The sequence below is a fragment of the Paralichthys olivaceus genome, chromosome 13 (assembly GCF_024713975.1).
Source record: "Paralichthys olivaceus isolate ysfri-2021 chromosome 13, ASM2471397v2, whole genome shotgun sequence".
NCBI lineage: Eukaryota > Metazoa > Chordata > Actinopteri > Pleuronectiformes > Paralichthyidae > Paralichthys > Paralichthys olivaceus.
In genome coordinates, this window is record NC_091105.1 from 3244721 (window position 1) to 3262531 (window position 17811).

Here is a 17811-nt window from a genome sequence, read left to right on the forward strand (position 1 = left end):
AGCTCAAGTAGATCCATTGGTTGTGTATTGTGTCATCCTGGGTTTTGCAGATACTAACTTCCCCATTTCCCCTGTTGTACTGCTGCTCTAACTTCAGAATAAAACACTCATCTCACAGACACTGCAGCCAAATGTCAAATATTTACAAAAATTAGAAAAGTAATGAAAAAACTAGGTCTCGCAGCAAATAACTCCTTGTTCTCCAACAACATCTGGAAATTGATTTGATTAAAAACCCAGACTGCAAAACAACCTCATGATGAACTGCATGGCAGTTTAACATTTTCCCATTAAATAGACGTCAACTGAGAGAGACAGGTGCGGTCACAGGTAGCAGGGCAGAGGTTTCCACATATTCACAGTCATCATGTTATCTCTGTTGCTATGACTACAGCTGTCAGCGGCGCAGATTGCGGGGTGTGCGTTTGGAGGGGTGCGTGTGTGGGGTGGATGTATGGAGGTGGACGGGGCAGCTCGAGACTTGACTGACGGCATTGACAGCTATATAATCCTGTCCGTGGTGCTTTCAGAGACACACACGCACACACACATAATACTCAGTGAGGCAGGTGTGCCCGGCTGAATCAGGGCTGAGTTGGCCGGTTCGCTCACTGCTGTCAGCTGACGGGAACTTCTAATGATACACTACAGTGGACAGCTGAGGGTCCGTGTACAGAGGGATGTGGGTTGTGTTATTTCTTTACTCTTGTTTCACTCACTGCTGAGGAGCAAGACAAAAGCCTGATAAATGCATGATGTGCGAGCTAATAAATGGTGAGCGTGCCGCTGCTCGCTGAATTCCAACATGCTAAGTGATGGAGAACGCGGCTAATACACCAGGGAGATAAGACGTAAGCTGTAACAGTCCCACAGGGAATGTTTACCCTTACTTCTTCTTATTGCTCAATCACTGTAATCTACCCACTACAATGACATTGATGTATATTTGTCTTATCACTCTCGGCAGCACCAGACTACAAGAATAAATGATTCCTGGAGAGGTGACTGGAATGATATTCAGCTAATAGCTGTGCAATGTCATTCACCTTTAAACAGCAGTCGTACATAGAGAGAACCATCAAATAGGCAATGATATGATATTTACCAACCGACAGCAGCCACTGCAGAAAATACTAAATATCTGGGGTTTGGGCTCATGCCTTTTTTCCACCTTTAAGATTTTCTTCTTGCCCATTCTTATCTCTGGGGATTCATGAAAGTCGTTCTGCAAATTGGGAAATTAGAAAATGAAGTCCTAGCAAATGAAGCCAGTTAAAGGGAACGAATAATTCAGCAATGTAAATCGCAACACTCATCATAGGAAATTAAATTAAATGTGTCATTCCCCCAGTGTCCAGGCCCCGATGTATACAGTGCTTTTTCACAATGAATGGGACCACAATGTACAATTAACATCATGCAGTATTGAAGAAGACTTGAAACTACATATTAAGACCATTAACTCCTTAGGAAAATGTTTACTGACATCACAAATCTCTTTCCAACCAGTGGGGTCGCCCTCTGATATGTCATTGGACAAAATAAAGGCTTTGCTTCACATTCTGGACCCGGAGACTATACGTTCAATTTTAAAGTTTATTCATTTAAACCAAAGTCTGGAGCACACAGCAACAAAGCCTCCAATATCTTCTAGAACAAAACATCCCATCCCGAGAGCAGGAGAGTGCCGGAAAATGGGCTAATGTTTGTACCAAACAGGCAATTTTTCACTGCTTCTAGGAGGAGGCAACCCTGTTCTCCCCCTAACTCTGTGTGACCACTGGATTTTCAATAAGAGCCCTTTCAGAAAAATGAACTGAGGTGAATGTTAAAAACAAGGAGGTGATGGATGACATTTTCCGAAGCTTTGTCTTGCAATTAGTTGCGGTTCAAAAGCTCCGAGGCCCTTCAACATCTTTCGGACATTTTTTCTTTGATGACAAAGATTTCCTGCTGTGGAGGTTCCGGATTAGTTTCTTCCAGCTACACCGTGGTAAAAGTATCCACAAATTATATGAGCAGCTCCCATTCTTCACCGAGATCAAAGTGCCAAAAAAAAACAAACATGTTTTATTACTCACGATTCTGCTGAAAGCAAACATCACTGGCTGGTTTATCAGTGACAGCTTTGAAAAAGTTACTCACGAGAAGTAAGCACAGGAGTCGAGGTTGCAATAATAATCACGCTCTCACTAAGCACATGCCAAATTAAACATACATGACAGTGGCGTGCAGAAACAGCAGGAAGCTCCTGGGTGCCTGCAGTGAAGGCAGGGGTCAACATAAACATGTGCCACTTCTGATCATACATGTCTCTTTTGACAGTGACATCATTATTGCAGTGACTGGTTTGCTTGCAGCCATGAGTCATGTGTGATGTATGGAAAGAGCAGCAGCTGAACCACGTCTGTTATTGAGCAGTTAGGAGACAGTGATTATTTTTGTCAGCGTTGTTTAAAGAAAAGAGAAGAAGAGATAGAAAAATAAAAGACGAGAAGAGATGGAAAATTAAAATGTCATGCATAAAGCAAATTCTTCTTTTATTTATTGTGGTTATTCAGATCAACTGTGATAGAAGGAGAAGGGGTGGGACTGCTTGTGTATTTGCATTTCTTCCTTTGAACAATATATTGTACATTTTAATGAATCGAGTCGTGTTGTATTTCTTTTAGCTATTGCGCTTGTACATTAAGTTCCTGTCTTCATCTTTCTCTTTGTACTGACAGTGCTTGCCTTCTAATTGCTATACTCTCCCCATGTTGTTCTACCTACAATGTTTGTTATGCACCAGACACCAAGGGTTAGGGGTTGAGTCTCATTTAGCTTCAGCACACAGGAAAACATATGGGATACAGGGCAACGTTGGACTAAAAATGTTAGTTTGTCTGAAGTAAAAATAAATCCACCAAATGAAGGCGACAGAATCAGCGACTGAAGTCTTGAGTCAAGAAGCAGAGCACAGTTTAAAAGAAGAGAAAAAAAACAGACCACCAAGAAACGCTGAGAGAATCTAAACATTATCAGCCACAGTGAACATGTGCTACAGGGTTTCAGCATCCAGCACAGTCCTGTGTTTATGGCAGATGAAGAAGGGCCCAGTGTGAGCAGCCAGCGGTGGAGAGGTCACACGTGCCGTGATGAATTGCAGTAGCTGGGGTTGTCTTGACTGCTTGTTCATTAATGAGTGCTCTTAGGGGAGTGGGCTGCGGCAACAGGAAAGGACACATCAACGCTGCATCGCTCCTCTGCTCTTCACAGGGCGTCTGTGGTGTGATGTTTCTATCGGATCCAACTGTGGGCTCTTATAATCCTCTAATCTTAAAATTCTACATATTTTAAGCAATTTACGGTCGTAGTCTAATTTGTTTTACTCCACAAATATTATTAGCATTTTCAAAGACTGCATTATTTAAGATGTTTACACAATTACACAAATTTGTGCCATAACATATGAAATACTTGATTTCCCCTAGACAACAATTATGTTGGATATATTCATGAAATGACATTTTGACTATGCTAAGATGGACAATGCATCTCCACGTCCTCCAAAGATTCTGCTAAAATATCTTGGATACAATACGAGCACTCGACCAGTCGAGATTCAGTCTCAGTTGACGTTTCACCCCATTTTCTAAATTGTGAAAATAACTAATAAAAACACTATCTGGCTCTATGCTCTATGGGCCTCATATAGTTCATTTGAACCAGCTTTAAGAGCAAACTCATTGAATACCCCTGGACTGTGGACTTAATTAATTAACGGACACTTCCAGTCTGTGTGGACAAACATTGAGGTACACATATTCAGCACTGCCAAACACATTTTTCTAATAAAAGATAAATGGACACTGAGTTCTGCAGATATGGTGAAGGGCAATTGACTTCAAACTAATTCTATATCACAAATATAAAATAATAAAAAAAGGTCTCAGGACATCATTCTTATATTGCTGCTGTTCTCCCTTTATGAGTATGGGTCTGGACTCTATTGGAATTGAGTCTGAATGTGTTAAGTTCCCCATTGGATCAGGTCTGTAGTAAAGAAACCCGGCAGGTTTCTAATGCTCTGTTTACAGTTCAAATGTGTTGGGCCTGTAAAAGCCACTAAGATAGAGTGAGTATGCGAGGACAAGGTTGAGAGTGGTGATACTTTAGATTCAGTCAATGGCAGTGGAGTAAATAAATATTTTTAACTGGGTTTCAAAGAAGGTTTTTCAATGTCAGGGCAACTTTCATGTCTTCTGGGAGTTTGCTCTCTCGAGCTGAAGCATTACAACTAAGTGTACTGCTCCACCTCCTAAATATCTTGAAGCAGCATTTGAAACTATATTTTATAACATATATCATTGGAGAGACATAGAGACCTGAGTATCGATCTGAGTTTTAGATGGATTCTAGAAAAATTACATAAACTAAGCTCAAATTGTCAGGTGGATTTTTTTTTTTAATGATACCCAATAAACAATTATTCAAATTGTTAAAGCTGCTGAAAATAAAAGCATGGACATGGATCTTTTGATGTTTTCAGAGATAGTTGAAAGCAGACTTTGAAATTCACATCTGAGTCCATGATTACACAAACATTTGAGTGATAATATAGGTATAATGATAATAATAATCATTTTACTTTTCTGCATAATTGAACCCTCATAAAAATATGTGAGGTACAACTTGCTTGACCATCTTCCTTCAGGAAACCATTACATAAGAAGTGCCAAACATAATCTCTAATTACACATTTGGACTCATTAAAAATGTTTTTTTAAAACTTGTGATGAAATTATATGTAGCATGTCCAGTAATGACTTCCAAGTTTAAATATGACCATTATACTATCATTATTAAACTGTAAATACCTTATTACCCTATAATTTGAGGATATATAATCAGAATCTGAAATAACTGTTATGGAACATTTGTAGCATTTATTGTAGCATAAAACAGGTGTAAATTTGAAAGATATATAGATAGATTTAGATAAATATGATTCTGATTTCATATGGATAATGTTTTAGTGCTTGAAATAAACCACATCCCCTTAATGACACTGACTGATTCCTCACAGAGATGACAGGAGTTAAGAGAGGATGAGAAACGGCCTCCCCCACAATCTGTCACACACTCGCACTGAGCTATATATAAAACTAGAGGTGTGACCACTAAAGACTTCTCTTCCCTGGCTGTAACTGCTAAAACACAGAAAAAGCTGCTTTGTTATCGACATTGTGTTACAGAGAAATGCCAACATTCTCTCTATGGATTTTAAGTGTGGTCTCACTGCTACTCACTATGTGTGTTTGTGTGTGTGTGTGTGTGTGTGTGTGTGTGTGTGTGTGTGTGTGTCTGCATTTGCCAAAGACCCAGTGTGTGAAGTGACACCCATGAGTGCAGGCCCACGCTATCCACCCACAGCACAATGGGTAGCGAGAGGAAAAACGCTAATGGATGAAAGGATAAATAGACATTTGAATCAATGGATGGATGAGGAGCTGGATGGAATTCAAGACTGGAGTTTTAGTTATGCAACTATTTAAAAGCAACAGAAATAACCTCACTGGTTAAGCAACAGAGGACACAGCCAAAGCACCACAATCTCTTGGAATAAAGCTAATGTCTGACCACGCATTGAGAGAACATTTCATATTTTACCTTTAGGACAAAACAGTGTGTTGGGATAAAGCTTCCCTTTAATATAATTTGAATGGAATGCAATCTATGTTCATAATGCAGGTTAAAACATAACCCTTCTGCAATGCACACGCCATGCTGAGCTGAATATTGTAATGAGAAAGAAGAACCGTCTGCAGAGCTTTGACAATCACTAGAGGCAAATTTATATCCCTTTGAAATACTCATTGGGTGGTTACCTGTACTACGGAAAAAAGTGTGTGTCTTTGGAAAATGCTGGTATATAGTGGATGTAATCTATATGTTTATAAAAGCAAAGTATGAAACTAGAGAGTAAAAACACAGGAAAGAAAAGGTGAATATTAGATTAAAATTTTCCGAATTGAAACCAACAGAACTGGAAAATATTAATAATGTTTTTCCATACCTCAAAAAATGGGATTTTGAGAACATTACGCTCTGAGCATGAACCACATTTGCTGATGTATACAAATATTTTGTGTATTCCTTTTTCCTAGTAATATACATAGTTCCCCGCACGTAAGAATTGTACATCAATCAAACAGTTTTCCAGGGAAAGTTTGTGCACTGTGAACGAGTGACAAAAGGATAAAAGTGAACATCCACCAAAGTAAAGTGCGACTGGATTCATAAATTATCAAAAACACTTCCTGGTGCAAAATACTAGCATATGACGAATCTACGTGGAGCTGTATGACCACATTGTCAATTTCTCTGAATTCCTGTAAAAATACACAACATGTCTTTGGAATTCTTTTTTGCGTAAACATACTTGATAGACATTCTCATGTCTGAGTAGAGACAGTTGTTTGTCTCTGTATGTTAGCCATGTGATAAACTGCCGACCTGACCAAGGGTGTGCCCCGCCTCTTACCCAAGGTCAGCCGTGATTGGCTCAAGCCCCCGGGCAACCCTCGAAGGATAAACAGCATAGATGGAGGGATGGATGGAGTTGTTGTAAAACAATAGCCATCGAAATTATAGCGCTTCATCGTCAATGGCTAGCCTGCAAGTGTGGACTGATCTCTTTAAGTCCGGCAACTAAGTGACAGAATACAATTTCTCTTTGATTCCATAGATGTTCTGCTCTGTAAGTTCTTAAATGGTACATGTGGGCAGTGACCACCCAAACATTGACAAGTACACACATTCCATGCTTGCTTGTCTGCTGTAGGCACAAGGAGTTAGTGAGCCTTATCAACCCACTGGGATATTCATATACGGTCAGCCCTGCCCTCCCTGAGGCCATCTGCTGCCCTCCCTCTAATCCAGGGGCTTGTCACTGGTGATTAGCCAGCCTCTCTATCACTCTCTCTCCCCTTCTACCATTACATATTTCTGGCTTATTATGTTGATACTAGTGATAAAGCATGCCATGGTGTGCTCTCTTACCCTAACCTCCTTTGTATGGATTTTTGATGCCTTTAAATCCTCTGTTTCCTCTCTCTCCCTCCCTCCCTGATTATTATTTCAGGCCTTTTATGGCTGCCGGGGCTTAAATGAACTGTGCTCTCCAAGACTTTTTTCTTTTTTTTAGTTGATAAATTAACTACCCTTTTCTTATTTCTGTTGGCATGTGCACTTTTAATAGGGCTAAGTGTTTCTTGGCACAAAAAAAACTTGAAATGCTGATAATGAATGATTTCAGCAGCAGTTTCACGAATAAAGCTCAGGCTGTTGTGTATAACAGCCTGAATGCAAAAGAGTCCATCATATTAATCAAATGTTTGACTGTGAGGTTTACTACAAGCTTGGCTAAGATAATATCTGCTTAAAATCCTTATCTGGCTACGTGTGTGAGTAATAAGTGCTATCTCTTATTGTGAAGTCTAACTCAGTGGGGATCGGTGGGTAATTTATATCGTAATAGGTTACAAAGACAAAACACTGTGTCATTTTGCACAATCAATAAATCTTGTGCTTACATGCACAGTATTTTCCTCTATGTTTATAATTCCACAAGCAGTGTGGCTCCATTTTGGTGCATATATTTCAATCTGAACAAGTGCTGGATAGATTGAAATGGAATGTTTTGCCCCGTGGATGAATCCTAATGACTTATGTGAGATCCACTGACTTTTCCTCCAGCAACACAGCGAGGGTGACATTTGTCGTTTTGTCTCAACAACTGTTGAATGGATTGTCATGAAATTTGATTCAGGCAGTTATGTTTATTATATCAAGGATGAACTGTAATGACTCTGGTAATTCCAACATTTTTCATGGAGCTTCATTTTCTCATCAAACTTTGTCCAATACAAATATCTGCAAAAGCTATTCCCATCCAACTCATTTTTATATCATGCTAATTAGCAAACATTAGCATGCTAATAGTTGATAGCTACGATGGTAAGCATTATGCCTTCTAAAAATCTACAAAGTAAACGCTGCTCATTCACTTTGAATGACGTCATTTGTTGCCAAACTACCTTTACAGCAGCCAATAAAATTGTGTTTAAACAAATACTCAAGCGCAGGCACTAGCCAATCAAATCAATTTGATGCACATAGTTCAAGTACTGGAGAGACAAGGCTGAAGCTGGTGAACCTGGTATTTGTACATCTGGTTGTTGATTTGATTGCTTGTGTACTTCTCTTTAGCATTGCATGGACAGCTAACATCGCGAGTTAGCATGAAAGCCAGCAATGCTGTGTGTCGACATGAATGTTGTTTTTATGACAATCCCACAAGCACCAAAAATCAAGAACTCCAGTCGTATTTATATTATTCAAGGCTTTGTTTTGAATGGGTAAACATCTTCTCTTTCAGGTTTCTCATATTTCATGTAAACACAATATTCAACAGTGTTTTTAAAACAGGAAACTGCATGTAAACACACTTACTGTGCCTTATTACATCCTCACAGAGCCGCTAGCACAACTCATTTCTTGCATCTGCAATTTGTCATTGTACAGTCAAACTAAACTAAAACCGAACCACAACGTGCACGAGTCAGAAAACAAAGGGGGTCAACGTTATCCCACAAACCAACTCGATCACATCAGGGACTAGTAAACACCGTCACGAACAATTACCTAAAGCCACTGTCTTGTCACTGTTGTTTAAGGCACTCTGAGGAATTACTGCACCATTTTCACTCAACAAGCCAAGAACACACGGTCCAAACACAAGCAGAAAATCATTCAGAAATGGGGTCAAACATGCAGCAGCACGATGGGACTTTCAATAACAAAAGCATTGTTGTTATATAAGAATCAAACCAGCATCAGCTCAATAATCTAATGTAATGTTCTCGTGATATTCAGGCAGATTTAAAAGGTTTGCTATGTGATTCTTTAGCTACACAGTGGATTAAAGCAGTCTGTGTTTACAGTTCATCACATGATCTAATGATGAATTAATCTTCTTGCCTCACAAGAGCGAGTGCTTTCGAGACCGTCTTGTACTCCATCAGCTTACCCACTCGACAGCAAAACCACGACACCCAAATGGCTACAGTGCAACAATGAGCTCTTGTGTACGGAAAACGCTATATAAATATGTCCCTGACTATCCCACAGCCGAGCGAAAACAATTGATGGCAAGTGGGAGAAATGAAGGATTAATGACAGGGCTGCAAGATGGATGGGGGGATATTTACTCCTGGGCCTCTTCCATCTCTTCAGCTTTATTAGAATAGCATCGGAGGAGGCTGAGCAGGCTCTGTTCAGGTAAATGTCACTGCTCTAGTCAATGATGCTGTGATTCCTCTCAGCTCACTGAAGCTGCATGTTGCCTCTCGTGGGAGTCGAGGACCTGTTTTTAATGCCACGCCCTTACCACGAAAGTGTTTGGTTTCTTTTATATGGACAAAAGATTTATGGGTTGAAAAGTGTGGCTGGGTGCAGATTTAAAGGGATAGTTCACCCAAAAATGAAAATCCATTCATTATCTGCACCACTATGCCGATGGAGGGGTGGGTGAAGTGTTTTGAGTCCAAAAACCACTTTCGGTGTTTAAGGGGTAAACGCTGTTGCAGCCAAATCCAATACAATTGAAGTAAACGTCGACCACCAAGCGTCTATATTCCTGTAACTATCCCTTCAACTCCTTGTTTGTGAAGAGACACAACAAGGACATGACCTCCGTGAAACACAAGAACACAAACCCCTTTCTTTATTTTGGAGGAGACTGAAGAGACATAATACATGAAAGTATGGGAATTAAGGAGCAGATGTTTTCCAGACTTTTTGAGGCATGATTTAGACAATCCAAGTGGAACATGAATGAAAATAGCAAAGCACCTAACCTTTACCTTTCAAGCAACTGAAGTAGATTAACAGGCATAGTGAACTCTGAACAGAGTCCAGGAAAATTCAGAAAAAAAAGAGAGGTTTTGTTGTTTCTGTCATGTACTAATCTTTTTAGAGCAGCACGTCTCACTCTGATATATCAGGTCAAGGCTGATAATCAGAGCAAAAACATGCCTAGATAACATAAATCTATCACTGATCTGCTTATTCACGTCATGGCTATCCACAGAGTACACTGGTAAGGTTGCAGAATGACAGAGTGCCCCATCCAAAGCACGTTATGAGCCATTTGAGTATGGCAAAATAAGTCAGTGGCAATCCTCTTAGGTCTCTCTAAATAAAGTTTTTTGGATGAAGTATAATCTCTAATCCAGCCATCCCTCCTATATCAGTAATAGCCAGGTTTTAGAGTAAGCTCCGCCATTTAGATTAAACAAACTCTGGCATCTCTTTGGCATCTTTCTCCGCTGAATGGATTGGCCATTTTCAAAACGCAGCAGTCTGGGGTGGAGAGTGGTGGGGTAATATCACTAAAGCCCCAGAACAGATCAATCTGGGTCAAATGTGACGCAAATTCTTTTAAAACGAAATGCAGCGTAATGGTACGCTGTAGTCTTGCTCTGTATCATTTGTGCAGCAGTGGCACTGAACTACCAACCCACCCGCCCCCTCATACTTGAGCCGCTCTGAAATCAAACAGTAAAACAATGTCTTCCTTCCTCTTCTCAACAGAGAGATGCTGAGGCCACCTGACTGCTGCTGTTTGTTGCATTTCCTGAGCAAGACTCCACAGGCTGCTGAGTGCTCACTTTCCAATGGTTGTAGGGCTAGACTCACACAACGCAATTACGCTCCATTCCCACTTCAACTAAACTAAGAATGAAAACAAAAACACATGCATACGGAATTAAAATAAAACCCACTGGCATGCTCTGTAATGAAAAATGAAAATCCCAAGGAAATTGTCTTAATTTATATGCATGGCCTAAATTTGTTGCCTGTTGCAAAGGACTTTAAACAGTGGCTTGCCAATTACCTACCAGACTCTAGTTTGCCCTCCGGTGGTATGCTAATTAGGGTCATAAGGGTCACGTTGTAATATAGTCGCTAAAATGAGGCAGGAATCTCTGAGGGATATTCTCATTTGGGATGATGCCAGTCACAATCCTGCTGCTATCAAAGCTACAGTGGCTCAGTCTGGTGTTTATTTCTGGCTCAATTCAAGACAACTGTCGAATGACTATAATGCAGGAACGCAACGCAGGTATTAGCACACAGCTATTTTAGGCCAAAGGATTTTCAGGGTGTGAAGAGACACGGAGTTCTACTTTAAGCCTGAGACAAGAAGTGAGGCTGGTGCCGAGGTCAGTTCAGGATATGAATCAATCAACTTGTAAGTAGACAAAAAAAACATATATAGAATGAGAGTCTCATAATGAGAAGATGAAGTAAAGCACATTACACATAAATATAGAAGATGAGGCAAATCTACCCAATCTTAGACTTCTCATCCGGGTCTTTCACAGAGAATAAGGCTTAAGAAGCAACTTAATTTGTATTCAGTCGAAGACATTCTTAAAAGATTTGGTGACCAGACGTCCCGGTTTGTCAGTGACGGTCCTGAGTGTTTTGAATCTCAAAATAATATCTACGAACCACTGAAATGTCCCAGTTTTCAACATTCACTACCAAATTGTCCTTGTTTTCACCATAATTAAAATAATAATTATAATATTATACTTTTTGTTAATCATGGTCTTTCCCACTTTGTTATTAATCAACCTAATATCAACAAAAACTGGGGACCATGTGTCTGAACACTGATTTATCTGTGTGTGTCAATATGTGGTTGCCAAGGCAGTTGCTAGCCTATGAGTCATAGAGAGGCATCATAGGCTGACAGTATGCTAACAGTTAAGATTCTTGCTATAGAGAAATTTGTCCTATTCAACAGATTCCGCATATGTGTCCTACAATTTAAAAAAAATACTGATTGGCATTTAGTAGCGCTGAATATGAGTCACAACCCCATGAAAGGTTGTGGGTATCTAGCAGCTCAACATGGAAAGTCAAACCAGCTGGTCATTATTGTTGAGGACTTTTCAACACCACCTATGCCTGTGGATTTAATGGATGAATCGGACAGTGTCACTTTGTGCCTGTCGATGAATGGCAGAATTCATAGTCACAGGGAGGGAGTTAAAAATTTCCAGAAAGCTTTATCTTCAGATGCAAAATTAATTAATGCCCCAAAGAGCAGGATGAATATTCAATGGATTTTACTGTTATGCGGGAAGAAGAAATATTGTGACTTAGAAAATGTGTGGCCATTTACATTATTTCCCATTTACTGACCCAAGGCTGTGCAGGAACACCAAGTATTTTTTCCAGTACGCACACAGAAGGGACAGCTGGTGGACCGTGAGGCGATATTCACTGAATTTGACAGTGTATTGGATTAGAATCGCTTACACTACCTATAATGACCTTGACTTGCTGTATTGAACTTGTGAACCGTCACACCCACTCTCCCTCAATTTCCTGGATGGCCTCTCCAGTGGGTCCCCTGTAATAGCAGGTGATTTTGAGAGAGACGCTAACAACGAGGGTGACATCCTTCACTGCTAGCGCCTCTGTGCAGTGAAGAATGTATTCGGCTAACAATGGGCTGTCAGAGCTAGTTGCCCTGTCCCCGTGCATTGAAAGGTGACATCAGTGGAACGTGGTGACACACAGCAGTGATTTCACAGCGCTGAGAGCTGTGTCGGACTAAGACTCTTGTTTCTGTGGAGTGCCAGGTCATTAGCGATGCACGTCTGAAAATGCAAAGTCTTATACATGCAAAACCACATACTTATCTGATAAAAACAAACAAAAGAAATATCTGCTAAGAGTATTCTTTACCAGACTTATTCATAAAGCCACTTAATAATGGATAGTGGATGAATAGGATGGAGTGTTCAAGTTTGTGATTCATGAATTAATGAATGTATAAATGCTACGGCTCTGTGTGCAACAAGTGGCTGATCGTGAGTCTCTTTGATGCATGGACATTGTTCCATTTCCATTGTCAACTCAAAAGGTCTCAAAATGTTCCTGTTACCAACATGGTGAATGAAACTTAATGATATAGCAACTCAACTCCAATGCAGCTCTGTGCTGAGAGTTGACATCAAGCAATGTATTTCACCTGAAGACAAGCAAGTGGAAGTTAGGCAAGTTGGTGCAATTAGTCGAATAGCCCGCGCATGACTCAGGAGACTTAACAGGACTCCAGCAGAGAGACACGTGCTGGGATGTTTGACTATGAGGCGAGACAGTAGGCAAAATGAGATTGGCTTGATCAGAGGCAAGAGGCGACTCCTGCGTAATCTAAATGATACTTTATCTGGATCTCAGGAGAGATTACGGGCCGCACTACAGGGAGGGGGTGAGTTGGTGAGAAATCAGGTTGTGAGATCGGACTGAGAAAAGATTTTGAGACATGTTGACGCACACAAGTGGCAATTTTAACGCTGATTTTCACACAGTTAAAGTCTCCCTTCACCTTTATATACTCCAAGAGTGACAACTCATAAAGCATGACCATCCACCTGCTTACACCTAGAGGGTACAGAGGAAGCCAAGATATGGAGATGTTGCAGAGTGTTTTCTTGAATACACCATCACCTACTCCACCATCAGTAATTGCTTTGTCCTCGGGCAGACATGTGAGGTCTTGACAGCTGAAACCTGGCAACCTTGTCGCTCCAACAACAGACTCTAATGAAGCCTGCTCACAGAACCAGAATGGAAAGATATGCCTGCTGTGTGTGTGTGTGTGTGTGTGTGTGTGTGTGTGTGTGTGTGTGTGTGTGTGTGCCACTTAGCAGATCTCTATTACACTTTTTTTATTTCATGAATTTACAAAAGACAGCAGCATTTGTTAGATGCATTGTCATCCTGGTGCTGACTGTAAAGGCTCTGAAATTTACTGCTGCAGTGATTGAAAAAAGCTGCAGATCCTAAAACAGCAATGCAAAATATAGTATGTGAGTGGTAGACAGGGAAACGGAGCAATAGAGACGCAAAGGAAGAAGAGCTCAGGGGGTGTACAGTTGACAGGATGCGACAGGGGGAAAAAATGGTGTGAATATAGAGTCTGAGAGGAAGACACGTCGCACGAAATCTCTCAGAGGTCCAGGAAAAACTGTGGCATGCCATTATCACCATCATCATCACCACCGTCGTTCTCATGGTGGCTATAATCACTCTTGTTTTTTCTCCAGTTATCCTCGCTGCCACCTTCAGAAATATCACTTGCAGTGTCAGGTGGAGCTTCTTGTCTCTATCTGCCTCATTTGAATAGTATTTCCAAAGCAAAAAAACAGAGCACTGAACTGTCTCACCTTCCAAAACAGATACATCATATTTTCAGAGAAGGCGGTACAAGCAACGCAGGCCCAATTCCCCACAGTTTCGAAGACAGGGGCCGTATTTCAGCTAGACTCATCAATATGCAAAACATCAGAGCATTGCTTGCCACAAGTATATTCCCTCCACTGCACACTCTGCAAATGTGCACAAACATCATCACATTTTGTGTTGTTTTTTTTTTTAAACAAGCTTCGATTGGCGAGAAAAAAAGTATGCAAATCTTGTGCAAAGATAATCACATTTTGATGAAAAGCCCTAAATTGCCCTATGTGATTTTTATACTCTTCCGGCAATTGTCAAACCAAAAAAGCACTGAGATTAAAAAAACTAACAATAAAAAAAGGAAGCCTTCAGAGCCGAAATCAATGTGCTACGTTTTATTTGGGAAGAAGTGAACAAACTCCCAACACTGGATTAAATTTCAAAGCAAAGAGCCTCGAGCTTTCCAGTTGAGGAGCATGTATAGTGTGGGAGAAAGGTGCTGTAGCGTGGGAGAGAAGCGTAATCACTATGACCTACAGTAGGGTAGATGTAGGTTAAGCTAGTCCCTCTCTCTGCCTGCAGTGCTCCCTCTGCCTTTCTGTTTCTCAAGTCTGTTCCCTGGGCTGTCTTTCCTGGGTTGTTAAATCCCTGCTCCTTTAATCTCCTTACGCTGCTACATCCTCTTTAAAGATGCAGAACCACAGGAGAGACGTGGAGATACGTCAACCAGGGACTGGTGCTGGGGAAGGCGGGGCGGGACAGGTGGAGTGGGGGGTGGGGGTATAAGAAGTTTTAGTCGTATTTGAAAGAATATAGTTTTTGGTAAAACCTGTCTCTGTAAGAGAAGAGGACACCATAAGCCCGAAGCTTTAATGTTCACCTGATGATTAAATCAAGACATTTAAATTATATCTTAAGGGACACTCCAGACTGCAGAGATAATCTTACTAATTTTCTAAGTGTCTATTAGCAATCATCATTCCAGTGATGATCAAGGCTCATTTTATCCTCGAACCTCAAAGTAGTGCTCAGCATTCATTATTGATAGTGTGCTTCCCATGCACGTCAACAGTGATAACGTTATTCAATGGATCCCACAGTGAACCTCCAATTGACTCCATGAGAGTCACTTTCTGTCAGTCAGTGCACAAAGCCAGCATGTGTGTCTTACAACATGCATACATTTCTCACACACACACACACACACACACACACACACACACACACACACACACACACACACACACACACACACACACAACCCCCCTCATCTCCATGATTCTGTATCAATACCATATCAATACCATCAAACATCTTTTCTCTCTGCCTCCTTCACTGAGCACCATTGTGCAGCAATACCTATCAATCATCCGCCTGCTGTAACACACGGCAGCAACATTTCAATAATGGTACATCGGCTGAGATACAGGAAGATGAAAGTAATCAATTTTAAAAAAAAACATGTCAGGGTTGTCCTGCGTGCCACATTCTATTTAGTGTGAGGAAGAAGCTCTTCTCCAGATTTCTGGGTCATTGTCAAGTGTATAGATCTGTGAAGTTCATCCAGGAGGAGTCATGTACCTATAAGTGTCTGTTGTGGAATCACAGACCTTTCCATTACTGTAAGCAGGTGAATGTTTCTCTCCTGGAACCACAAATATGATAACCTCTGACTGATTACTGCCTCGGAGTGTGTGAGTTCACATACCACAGCAGCAGCAGCCACAGCAAGCACCATAAATGCACAATATGTAAAAACAAGGGATCACATATAATCTGCAATTAGTCGTTTAGCTTTACCTGTTTCCCAGAAGTAGACAGACTTCCCATCATCTGTCTGTGTGCGAGCCTCCCAGAAACCACAGAGCAGCAGCAATGTCACCAAAAGGTACCTGCTCCCCTCTGTCCTTTTTCGGAGGGTCCCTGCTGCACCCCTCCACCCCAGCCCCATGGTCCGCCACAGGATAAAAGTAAATCCACTCAGCTGAGAAGGTCAGCAAGGCAGTAAAAAAGATTAAACAACAAGAAAAAACACACACTGGTCCAAAAAGGCAACGAGAAGTGAAGTGTGCTGTGAGAGAGGGTGTGAGTGAGCGTAAGAGAGGGAAGGATGTGTGTGTGTGTGTGTGCAGTGTGTGTTATCAGTCCTGCAGGAGTTGAGGTCCAGTGCTCGGTCTAGTGAAGGGCAGAGAAAGTTGTTTTCTCCTTTTTTTTTTCCGTTCTGCTCCCAACTTGGCAGGATGGTCCCAGAGGGCGGCTGTCAGTGTCGGGGGCTGAGCTGCAGATGGACGGTATGGTCTTCCTCCTCCATCGTTTCTGCTCCCACTGTTGCCGTTGCTGCCTCTGTCCTCTGGCTGTGGAGCAGTGACAGTGGGCGAGTGTCTGCAGTGTTGTTCCCCTCCCTCCCTCTCCCTCCCTCTCCCTTGCTCTCTCTCTCTCTCTCTCTCTCCGTCTCCTATTTGCTTGCTCGTTTGCTCTTCTCCCAGTGCCACCCTGCTCTTGCTCTCTTTCTCTACAGTTTTTTTCTTATGCCCTCATCTTCTCTTGTCTATCTTTCTTATTCCCCCCCTGCATCTCTCACAAGCGCACTTCTTACTTTCCCTCCCTCCATATACCCTTTCCTCTCCCCTGTTTCCTCTCTTTTGCCTAGGGCACAAGGACCGTTACTCCCCCCTCCGCCTCCTCCTACACTTGTCCTCCACTCTCAGTGGTGGGAAGACGACTGGAGACCAGCAGTGTTCACACTGGTCTGACGAGCTCCCATAAGCACTGCTCGCAGGATCAGAGAGGCAGAGAGACAAGAAGGGCTTAATGCAGAGCGAGAGAAAGTCGAGGGGGGTTGATGGGGGAAGCAAGGGAGGAGCAAAACACCAAAGCGGAGAGGGAGAGAGAGCAAGAAAGAGCTATGGGAGAGGGGGTGTTTATACTGGAGAGAGGGGTGTGACAGTGAAAATGATGGAATGGAAGTAATGACAATGATGGCTGACATTAACAGTATAATTTTATAGAAATAACAGCTTTTCTTTTCTACTTATCTCTAAAACAAAAATGTGGTTCTTGAGTCTTATTTGCTTTATATAAACTTCCCTTAACAGCAGAAGCAGATGACATTCAATTGTTTGTCTCCTTTACGCCTGAGGAAACTGACAAACTCACACAGATAAGACATATCTCCTGATCATTGCTCTAAATATTAAAGATCCCAGCATTAACCAGATATTCTGGTCGAATTAAGGATATAGAGGTGTAAGGGTGTTTTATCAAACTATGCATTTTGATGACCAGATTAAACTACTGACCCATACATGTTTTTGAAATGTCCCAAAGCTCTGGTTTTTTGTGTCACAGGTTGAGTTGGAAATGATAAATAGTTTTTTTTGGATCCTCCAGGCTGCACAACAGTAATTTCCTTTTTTCACTTATCTTAGCAAATCGTCTCTGAAACCATTTACAAACTGTCAAGAATGCCGCTGCTAGTTTTTTACCCAGACCCACCAGGGCGACACA

General features: G+C 41.4%; 1 protein-coding gene across 1 annotated transcript in view; it reads right to left on the reverse strand.

Annotated features, from left to right (window-relative positions):
* Nucleotides 1-17033, reverse strand: part of thsd7ab (thrombospondin, type I, domain containing 7Ab) — a 115355-nt gene extending 98322 nt beyond the window's left edge. The window contains exon 1 of the mRNA XM_069537986.1: nt 16105-17033. Within this exon, the coding sequence (XP_069394087.1) occupies nt 16105-16255 (151 nt within the window). The 5' untranslated portion in view covers nt 16256-17033. The remainder of the gene's footprint in view (nt 1-16104) is intronic.
* Between the last annotated feature and the right edge of the window lie 778 nt (nt 17034-17811).